At 42.7% G+C, this 11985-nt stretch overlaps 1 protein-coding gene across 1 annotated transcript; it reads right to left on the reverse strand.

Moving 5' to 3' along the window:
* Positions 1-348: 348 nt before the first annotated feature.
* On the reverse strand, positions 349-2553 carry LOC147894341 (putative cysteine protease RDL2). The gene is made up of 4 exons (XM_087385284.1): positions 2067-2553; positions 1076-1329; positions 757-900; positions 349-573 (listed from the first exon to the last, which is right to left on the reverse strand). Exons 1-4 carry the CDS (start codon positions 2551-2553, stop codon positions 349-351), a joined length of 1110 nt encoding a protein of 369 aa, XP_087241410.1.
* Between the last annotated feature and the right edge of the window lie 9432 nt (positions 2554-11985).

Below are 11985 nucleotides of genomic sequence, written 5' to 3' on the forward strand. Positions count from 1 at the left end.
TTTTGGAAACAAGACCTTGCCCTGCCAAGTGCACCGAATTCATTAATGGTAGTCTCCATCCAAAGGGATAATCATGAAGTTGCTAAGGGGAAAGAGAGAGAGAGAGAGTTGATAAGATATTTATTTATATTTTAATATTTAGTGTTTTTTTTGTATCTGTGTGTGTTGGTATGTATGTATATGTTTTTCACAAATTTTCTTAAACTTACTCAAAGTTTGAGATTTATAAATGAAACCTTAAATTTTATTAGAGGTGATCTATGATCTCAACTTTGAGACCTAGCGGACAGGTCAGGTTACTCATAAAAGTTACCCTTCTATCAGCCGTAGTAGCCACTCACCATCGCGTCATGCAACAGGGTACGATGGACAGTTGTTCATTCCACATAGGCCTTCCTCCACAGTGGTGTTGCGAGCCATGTACATGTATCCCTCTATTCCCCATGACTTTCCCCACGAATTCTTGACGATCCAAAAATCGCTTCCCTTCTCCGATCCCCAGCCCACGATGAGCATTGTATGGTCCAAATCGCTAAAGCTCCCTGGACATCCTTTGACATCATCGTATACACCCTGTTCTCTTACAGTAGTAATCAAGTCATTTCATGAAAACGAAAGTATTTCAACGAGGCAGTAACTAGTCCTAGTGTTACTACAACATACGAAAACTAGCTCAGAAACAAATCACATGAAGCATGCAGGCTGTGCCTGTGAAATGTTTTTTTAAATTTAAAGGAAGCGCCTGTCAAATGTTACCCGGCTGTAGTGTGCGAAATCTTTCGTTTTGGAGTTGACCACGATCGCTACGGGCTGCTGCGCGACTGCACACAGCAATGCTGCCTCATCGTAGGGAGCAACCTTCACGAAACTGCTCAGTGTTGCTGCCTTCGGCTTTAGCCGCTGTTTCATACAAGAACACACATACACACACACAGAGTCGTGCTTAGGGGTCGTATAAGACTTTAGAGTCACAGACATCTACTTATCACAGGGCTGAGTGCGTTAGCTTCCTTCTACGTCGTCGATATAATAGGTTAATGGGAATCAGCAACGTCAGTTTACTGCAAAATGCAACCTGCAATGGCTTGCTGCAATGCGCAGTTCGCTTTCTGTTAGCGTTGCCGTAGGGATACTCTGCCTCCGAACTGATGCCCCCATTTTGAATGGTCCAGTCAAACGCAGCATTTGGCCAGCCCCCCTTGCAACCGAGGAGGCGTGGCTCTCGAGCACAGCTCACGAGCTCCTGCTCGGACAGGCTGATGAGCTCTCCAGTCTTGACGGCGTGCACACCCTCAATTGCCCCTACTGCTGTGAACGCCCAGCAACTTCCTGCAGAATGTTGACAGGAGCGTCAGCCTACACAAACCAGTACTCCCTATTCCATCAGGAAGCACGAAGCTTCCACCTTGAATGGCAACCGCAAACAAGAGCGTGTATAACTTGCCCTGGCTGTTCGCAAGAACCCCCGTTATATCGACAATATATATTAACTCATACTCAGCCGCAGCATGTGTCGACCCAAAAAGAAAACAATGCCACAAAATCCAAAACGCAATGCCGTATTCGAGAAAAAAACCCAAAACACTCTAAAATTTTGGCCACCAGGCCTATAAACAAGGGAAGGACGGAAGCACAAACATTCGAGCCACATCTATCAGAGCGGGCGATCCAACGACAGGTGCGGACGCAGACATAGAGAAACAAGGCGCACAACAATACAGAGACGCATGAACAACGAGAGCGAATGACTACATCAACGGAAACCGTGTTTCGAAGATAACATCGACAACAAAAGACTTGATCGTCACGTCCGCAGAACCCACATACAATAACAAAACAGCCAATCGTGAAGCCACGCAGAACCCGCAGACGAGAACAGCACAGCGGTTCAACCCTAACCAACACGCTCGTCAACAAGCCATCCTCTCAACGCCCGAACGACACGATACGAGAAGTTAGATAGCACGCAATTTCCTCGAACCCGGACAAAAAGGGGGAGATACTGTGATAGTAAATCATTAATATGTACCGATGAGACTAGTATGTGCTGTTGTTTAGTTTGTTACCACAATCCCCTTGGTCTTCCACGCTCGTCACTGCTCCTTTCACTCTCCAATCAAAATGAGAGGGAAGAGTTTCGCTTATGCACCGGGCAGATCCGACTGAGTTGTTATATGACTCGTCAGCTCCGCAACGATGCGGTTCTAGAGATCGAGGCAACCGGCCCGAGCGCCGTGATTTAAATTCCTCGAGAGTGAGATCCCCAAACTTGTTCAGTCCCAAGCGATACGAAGACTGCTTGCTGTTGTGCTTGGAGATGTAGTTGAGGTTACTCTTGAAAGTCTCATATCGGGATTGTCTCTCGGCGGAGTCAGGGTAATTCTTCTCGAAAGTGGCAGCCCACTGATCGAAGAGGAGGGAAACAGAGGCTTCGGAAAGAGGCTGATGATCATGCAGTAATCTAGAGAGGATACGAGGTGATGGATGAGTGGCGATGGCGAAGAAATGAACGGAGAGGGAAACCAAAACGAGGACGTACTGCAAGATAGCCATTGTTGGAGACGACAATAGGCGTAAGTTCCCTTCTGCATGGTGGTAGATTACAAGTCTCATTTTATAAATTCAAACTCGGGTTATCTCTAACTCCATCTCTTGACCGCAGGTCTCAACTAGTCCACGGTCAAAAAGAAAAAAGGTCAGCTATTGCATTGCCGGCCTGCATGCCCAATCAACTTCATCATCATGTATGAGCACCTTTTATTGACCCATTTCCAAAGTTCCAACAGCTTATGTTATCTTGTATAGAGAAGTCATAATCACACCTTATATATTTTTATTTATTCAATTATTATTCCAAGCATGTTACTTTTTTACTCTTTTTTTACATTTTCATGAGTTGGTGTGGGGAAATGCTTAGAAACTAGGTCTAGGATCCATGGAGATTACGTCATGGAAAAAGACTTTATTATCAACATGTGAGACCTCCTTCAAAATTTCATGGTTCTTGTAGCATATATGTTTAAAAGATTGTCATGTGATCTCTAGCCAAGCACCAATTGGTCATAATCATCTCCATGTTCCTAAGACTTTGATGGGCATGAAATGATTCTACTTCCCCTTACGTAATCATCATACTCCAAGAAAGAGTGGAGACCAACAATTACTATTTGGCACCTACCCATTTTCTTAGTGGAAAGGTATCTTGTCATTACATTTGGTTGTAGGGCATTCTTAGCCAGCCCCTACTTATGTAGGTCTTTCAAATATACCTTTAGATAGAAGTCTCGAGGGTAGGGGGGGGTCACTCAATAATATATGAGTTCAATAAAAGCATATTTAATTTCATATTTTCTCACATTTTCACTCACAATTTGGTGCCATGAAATGGATTTTGGAGAAAAAATCATAACAGAGTGTATTCTATTTCTTAAGAACTTACAGATAAGGGGTTTTACAAATGGGCCTTGAATGCAAGAGATATATATAGGGTCCATACATAGTGACCCCCTCAAGCTAGAAGTTTAAAATTTATTACAAATAAGAAGTTTATCATTATATTGAAATATGAAATACACTAGATATGGAAAAAATCTAGGGGATACTTAACATACCCCTTCTTGTCACTCGATTTGCAAAAAATTGACAGTAGCAAGATCTCATGAGAGCCCTTACCTGGCTAAGTTCCAACTCCACAAAATCTGCTGCCATCCCAAGAACGTTGCTAACATAAGTACAAGTGTCTTGAGTGATGCTCCAGGAGATGTCTGAGCAATCCACCTTAGTCCTGTGAAATTTGTAGGTTGGATTCCACCCGTTATTCTCTATCATTAGCCCTTCTTTGTGTCAATTACACATTGATTTATAATTCTTTTATCAAATGACAATGCAAAATAGCTTTTGTCATTTTCACATGAACGAGAATGCTTGGTCAGCTCCTAAGTATATGGTCCAGCTGCTAACTATATGGACTATTGTAAGTAGCTAAAAATACGTCAGTTGATCTAACGGCTTTGAATGTGCTACATGGTCTCGTAGGACTTTAGAGTTTCATAAAACTCTCTAGTGTTGGCCAAGTAAAAACTTTGTCAAATGAAAAACTAGTTTAGTAAAAAAAAAAACATATGTTTAGAGGAAATCAGATCTTATGGAATCCAAGTGCATGAATGATCTCAGGGAATCCAAAGTGTTGGCTTGTGTGAGCTACCTACTCAAATGTCAAGGTCAGTGGTTGGGCGTAAGATCACGTCAAGCATCTGATTAAAGGATTTTCTTTTAAAGAAGATGCGATCCATAGTCCCGCAGGACACCATCATGCTTGATGAAGGTCTGACGTCATTTTCAAGGTAAGAAAAACCTCGAACGTCACTATCCAGCGGTCCAGCTTGGAGGAATGCTATCGATCATTTAGGAAATGCAGCCCTGGGGATTTTCAAAATCCCTGACACTTGACAAGTGAAGGAGAGTCATTTGCTAATTCATCTTCATTGTTAGGTGAATGAGTAGGATTTTGTATTTCCTACCTGCATTTTGTAAGCCGCGTTGAGGGGGGGAGGGTCCCATTAGGTCGACCCCATGTCCACGTCCAGGTCAGTAGAAGGTAGCCACCCTCCAAAAAAGACAAATGCAACAAGATTAAGAATATTCTCAGGCAAGAATAAGGCCCATGGATCTCTTTCACCTTTCCATCTCTCTCCTTATCCTTCTGCCCCTCATCTATCTTCTTTCTTTTCCTCTTGGAGAAGTACTTTTCTTTTTGCAACATTTTGTCTAAGCTGTAAGATTTGCCAAACGCTGGTAGCTATACATGTAGAAGGTGAGCGCTATGGGTTATGGAGCTATGAAATCTTAATGCAGTCCCTTGTTTCTCTTTTGTGTAGTTGAAAAAGTGTGTTTTGATATAGGCTTTATATTTTTCTCTATAGGTGTTGGTTGCTTTCAAATTTATTATAATGGGAAGGTTCAAGCAGTGTTCGAAGTCTTAATAAGAAAGGGAAGGGGCATGATTTATTGTCTTTTTTTAATAAAGTAGGTGATGAGATGCATGGTGAGTAGTCACAAAGACATACACAACAACACAAAGCAACTATAGACGCGCTTGGTAGATGTGCAAAATAGCAGGCGCGTCTATAAGCATTGCTTTAGTAGAGGAATTACGGACGCGTCTAAAAGCTCGTCTATTTGCGCATGAATTAACGCGTCTACTTGTGCATCTAAATTGAGAAAATACGGGCCCGTCTAAGATCGCGTTTATCAGTGTGTCTATATACGTGTGTATTAGCATGTTTATTTGCGCGTTTACACTGAGAATCAGACGCACATTTAGACATGTAGATAGACGCAAACCAGAGAATACAAAAAGTGAGATTTTGGTGTATATCATTGCTTTCCAAACATTGCCCATGATAACCAAAGCACATAATTTTTGCAAGCCCACATATACAAGAATTAAGTGAGATGAGGAGAATGAGACAATATATAAAATAGTTTTGCCAATATCAATTATGGGGCTACGGTTCACAATCTCATCCTCAATGAGATTAACCCTTGCCAAACTATCTACTTCAAAATCCAAACAAGTGTTTAGATCTACAAATACATTCAACCCACTACTACTTGTGCCACTCATGTGCTCATCGAAATCAGCATCTCAAATGGTAGGCTCGTCTTCACGGGTAATGGCCTCAATATCTGTATCTCCTATCTCATGATCATCCTCCTCTCTCGTATCACGGTCATCATCACGTCCATGGCCATGATCATCCTCCATACGCTCCATATTAGTAAATGTACTATACATCACTTTGGAACGTGGCATAATAGGTATGACATGCCACCATCTATTATTATCCACCATTGGTTGATAGACAACGTCCTAATTTAAACACAAATACAATCATGTTATTTTTCTTGCATCAAATATTTAAACGCGAGTATTTTTATATGTGTGCACAGTACCTGTTCACATTATTGCGGTAGTACTAGTGTGTCCTTCCTACTTTGCCAAAACTTTGTGGAGTCAGTAGTTACAAAGCCACTTGCATGGCATTTGATTGTTGCATTAGGGCCTCTTTCCACCACATCCTTAAACCACGTTACATCCAAAACATACACAAAGAAGCGTCGAAAGTCAAGCATAATAATATCTTGGATTATGCCACAATAATCATCCATGGCTCCATTGGCTCCCTCAAAGCTAGAAATGATGCCGCAATCTTGTGTGTTTCTCTTATCATCAATCCGTTGTGTTCGAAAATGCTTGCCCTCACACCATATAGCATTGAACATAGTGCACTACACCAAGAAAAAATCAATTAAATAAATAATCTAAATTATTGAAAGCTCCTAACTTATGCATAACATTCTATATACTGACCTTGCTCATGCATCCCCTAGCATACTCCCATTCTTCCATTGTGATATGCATCCCCTCGTCTTTCTCTGCTTTCTCCATTTCATCAAGTAGCCAATCCACATGAATATCCTTTGGAAGTGCTCTTAGATACTGAGGATATAGCACACGAGATCAGTGGTGTATACGAAAGAGGGCCCTTTCTTCTTGTCTTCTTGCCTTTGCATCCTCGTATCTTGTCACCCATCTTTTCATCACATCACTATTAAGCATGCAAAAGAGGTTGATACTATTATGCAACTCCGTGTCTATTACTTTGTTGCATCCTTTTCCTTGAGGCACAATAGAGGTCATCCTTAGGTCTTCATCATCTCTCCATAGTCGTGGGAGAGAGCTATCCACATCAACAAGAAACACAGAAATATATACAAGTGACTCTTGTACCAACCAACCCTTGGCCATGCTACCTTCGGGTCTTACATTTTGTCTCATGAAGCCCTTCAAGGTCTTCATGAAGTGCTCGAGGAAGAACAACCATCGTGCATGTATAGTACCGCATATAGCAATCTCATCCACCAAATGCACTATGAGATGTAGTTGGCTTGTGAGAATAGAACGTGGAAGATCCATGCATCCGTAACGGTCCCTCCAGAAGATCCCACCTCATATCGTTGACGCTTCGCCTCCTCACGGCGAGCATAGGGCAACATATGCGGGTGTGGCATTGCATCCTGTATCAAATTAAAACGGGATCATAACTCAAACATATGAACACCCATAGGTATCTCAATCAACCTTAACTTATAAACCCTTACCCTGTTTATGGTCACATTCCATTCTCCATACTTTGAGATATGATTGAGTGTAATCCTGCGTGCACGATACATGTTTCCTCGACATCAATCACACAGACATTTGATTTTTTGCTCCAACCACATTTCGCGATGGTGGATATAGAGGGATTCATCCTCACTGGAGCTACTTGTTGAAGATGAAGACATCCTACAAACAAACAACCCACTAAATTTTCTCTTCTTCAAATGTTTAATTTAAACTCCGTGGCACGTCTAAAGACGCGTCTCAAAGCACGTCTACAGTCGCGTCTAAAGGCATGTTTACTCTGTATATTTAGACGTGCCTATAGATGCACCATTAGACGCGATTATAGACGTGACTTTTAAACCTGCTTTTAGTGCGCTCGCTTTGCTTTTCTTCAAATTACTTATACTTCACACGGCTTGCTTCCTTCCTTATTAGTAGATCCACAGTTTCGACGCTTAAGAGGAAGGCTCCCATACTTACTTCCAAGCTTACAGTTAAGAGAAAGGCACCCACACTTACTTCCAAGCTTAAAGGGGAGGAGGACGAACAAGGAGGAGAAGCAACTTTGAAAAAGAAGAAGAACCTTCCATACCTCTATCCAAGTAAGTCCTTTTGCAGTTGATCTTATTTGGAAGTTTGCTCTCTTTAGATTTGTACTTTCTCGTATCCAAGAAATGCATGATCTGGGTATCAGTGTCACGTTTGTGTGTCGGGTGCAATGTCCTTTTCTACTTTTTAGAAATCCCGTCTGTCGAAGCGCGTCCATAGGCGCGTCTCAGAGCGGGTCTAAAACTGCATCTATAGGCGCATCTAAATGCGCGTCTTTTAGATGCTTTGTTAGACACTCTGTAAGACGCTCTATTAGACGATCTGTTAGATGCTCTGTTAGATGCGCTGTTAGACAATCTGTTAGATGCTCTGTTAGACGCTCTATTAGACGCGTCTATAGATGCGCTAATCAGACGCGTCTATAGATGCACTCTGACAGTAAGCCTCTCTTTCCTTCTCCTTTCTTCTCAGCTCATCAGTAATAGATTTTTTTTCTTTTTTTATTTTTTCTAGTTCAACATGTGGCCAGGAAGCACTTCCAGCTCACCTGATCCCCAGGAATCTATTTGGAAGGACTTATATGACCTTTTAGGGCACCCTTCTAGTCCTACGGAGTTATACAAGTATATGACGGGTACTCTAAACACTCCCCAGGAGTCGGCACTACAGACTCCAAACCACCCCACATAGCCTGAGATCACCCCAGTGGAGTCAGCACAGCCGTCTTATGCCCCTTCTTATGCCCCTTCCCCCATACCGTCTTATGTCCCTTCCCCCATGCCGTCTTATGTCTCTTCTGCCCTCCTGTCTTATGCCCCTTCCTCCATGTCGTCAGGAGGTCCTTCTGTCTCGCAGAGCTGTCGACATACTCCTGTGCCGTCGAGACTCGGTTCTCTAGCTATGAGTGGTCAGCGTAGTCCCGTGCAGTCTCCAACTACGAGTGGCCAGCGTATGAGCTCGACACGACACGGTAGCAGGCGTAGTAGTAGGGAGAGCGGTGGGGGATGCATGGCATAGTGCTTTGGGAGGGGTGGCGGTGGGGACGATGATGATTCACATGATTTAGACGTACCTCTGGGTGATGGTATGATATTCTATGACATCACTCAGACAGGAGGCATCTTGATGGATGCATGGGGGAAGGACATCATGGCCTTCATGTGCTCTATAATTGCTAACAATTACAGAGATTGCTTTATCCACTTCAAAGACCAGCCAAAGAGGTTGGCTGATGAGACCCTCGTTGCTGTTCGCTCTAGGTATCCTAACCCCCCCAACCGCCAGTTCACAGATAAATGGGCCAAGTCAAAGATTGTTACGATGCTTGGCAATAAAAGATCTTCGCTTAAGAGGCAGGCACTAGCGGAGCTTGCCAGGCTTGAGGGACGTCAACCACCAAGGGGCCCGCCCCACACCGCTCAGAAGCGTGAGTGGAAGAAAGCAATGAAGTCAGCGAGGGAGGACCCCAGTCTGTAGCACGTGGAGGCACGGAGGATCTAGATGGAGGAATATGGAAGCGCACATTTTGGAGCAGGGGGTGTTGAATCATGGGAGGCCCAATTTGTAAGTATCGATCTCAAATTATATTGCTTATGTAGTTTATTAGGAGGTTGTTTCTTTGTACTAATCCCTCCGCAAAGTGTATCGTCTTGCAGCTTGAGATCGTGGGCAGATACCCTACTCCTGTGGAGATAGCCTACCATCGCCACCATTGCAGAGGAGATACATGGAAGCACTTCTATGATGACGGGTTGATTACTGAGGAGCAGTATACCTGGGCTACTGGAGCGGCCCCCGAGGTATTTGAAAGTAATTAAATAATGCCAAAATTATAAGTAAAGATTTGATTTTTCATACATTGATATATGTTGTCCCTTGTTTACAGGCCCGTGCACAAGACGATGAGGAAGACGAGGAAGGAGGCATAGAAGGGAGCGCAGAAGGGAGCGTGGAAGGGAGCGAGGACCTGGAGAACATAGATTAATTGTATAAGTAGTGCTAGCTACTCTTTTTTGTACTTAAAGCTACTGGCTTGGCTTCATGTCTCTTGTATATACACTCCTCTTATTTTTTGTACTTGAAGCCACATGACATGGCTTAGCTTCGTGCTATATGTATACACAAGCACTTTTTGAGCTTTTAATTTTATTGCGTTTTGGAGTTGTAATGTTTTATTTGGAATTGTAATTAAAATGCGGTTGGCTGTAAGAATTTAATTACACAATGTGGATATGGGATTCTTGTAACTATATAGCATACACAACATACACAGCATTCTATAAATTTTTTTTAAAAAAAAGCGCGTCTATCGGTGCGTCTATATATATACACGTCTGTCTGTTCGACAAGCGTCTATATTTGTGTCTATAAATGCGTTTATAAGCGCGTCTATTTAAGCGTCTAAGTGCACGTCTATACGCGTGTGTGTCTGATATATAGACGCGCTGGTAGACGCAGGTCTTGAGACACAAAAATAGACGTGCAAATAGATGCGCCCATAAGTTTTTTATTTAGTTCAGTAAACACGTCTGTGTGCACATCTATGGGTGCTTTGTCTTGTTGTGATAGGGAGTTGTATGTACATTTATTTGGAGATAAGAAAAATGATGGATGAGATGCAAGAATTTGAGGGACACAATGATGTAACACAAAGAGAGACATGATAGCTAGGAGGTATCGAAGTCAATGGCTCTTGCAATAACCTTGGGCATACAAGGTGCAAGTAGGGGAGAAGGTATTAATGAGCTGTGAATATTGTACAAAGTTTAGAAAAGAAAATGTGTATGGTAAGGAAGCAACACAATCACTACAATTAGGTGCATTAAAGGAACATTCTAAATTAGAGCAACATTAAAATGTAGAGATATGCTTTTGAGACTAGAAAGATCCAGAAAGAAGTTCAATAAGGGAACCAGCCAATGCAAGACAACAGATAGTACCAACTGTGGATGAGATTCTTGCGTGGACAAGAAGAAATGTAGATACACTGTGTTCTATTGTCTGCAGTCTTAGTGATTCCATCATGGCGTTAATTCAACATGTCACCATAGCGGAGGCGGCATGGATGGTCTTGAAAAATCAGTACGAGACCACGAATCAGACGCGGATTCAGAATCTGGAGACTCAACTCGCGAACGAAAAATTGTTTGAGTCTAAAGCGGTAGAGAAGTTCATCACTAGGGTGAAGAATCTGCGCGATCAGATGACTGCGATTGGCATCACCATCGCCAATGAGAATCTAGCACGAAGATGCATACGGATTCTCCCACCAAAGTACGATGGTCTTGTTATGGCGTTGAATACGCAGTACAGAAATCCGCCCCTCAAGTTTGAGGATTTCAATGTGATGCTTCTGGAGGAGATGCATCAAAGATGAGGACTAGAGAAGATTCGGCTTTCTGGACCGGATCAAAGAAAGGTAAGGGTAAGGACTCCGGTAACCCATCTTCTTCTGATGATAAAAAGAGAAAGAAGAAGATCAAGTGCTTCTATTGCAACAAGGCAGGGCATAAGCAAAATGAGTGCCAAAAGAAGATTGCAAATGAGAAGAACGGGGTAAAGAAAGAGTCCAACAATAGCACGCAAGCAGTACCAATAGAGCTGTTCATAGCAATTGAGGAGATTTGCACGGAGGCAGTTCATGTACCTACGGATGAGCCGTGGATCATGGACAGTGGACAGTGGTGCAAAATGTCCAGCAAAAGGAAAAGGTACGATTGCTCTCAAGTCAGATGGAGTTGTAAAACAGTTGTCTGATGTTATTTATGTGCCAGATATCAAGAGGAACTTGTCCGTTTCTGCGATCATGGATCAGGACCTCAAAGTTTAATTTGATAAGAATGGTGCACAGATTCTGGATCTTCAAGGGAAGGTTGTTGATAAAGGTACACGGTGCAACAACATTTACGAACTCTCAGCTTTCAGCGCTCGAGCGGATGTGAAGAACACTAAGCTGTGGCATGAGAGGTTTGGTCATCTAAACCTTAGTTCTTTGAAGGAGATGCATAAAAGTGGAATGAATGTAGACCTACCAGAAATTTCAGATCTACCCGATGTATGTGAAGCTTGCATGATGGGCAAGCAGCATCAGCAGCCCTTTCCTAAAGAGGCCAGCAGGGCAAAGGCTCCTCTAGAGCTCATTCACACAGATCTCTAAGGAAAGATGGAGACGGAAGCTTTGGGTGGTTCATACTACTTCATGACGTTGATCGATGACTACAGTAGAAGGATATGGATATACTTCCTGAGGATGAAAGACGAGGCTT

Source organism: Dipteris shenzhenensis, chromosome 14 (assembly GCF_047967505.1).
Source record: "Dipteris shenzhenensis isolate YYH24624 ecotype China chromosome 14, Dip_SZ_1.0, whole genome shotgun sequence".
Lineage (NCBI taxonomy): Eukaryota > Viridiplantae > Streptophyta > Polypodiopsida > Gleicheniales > Dipteridaceae > Dipteris > Dipteris shenzhenensis.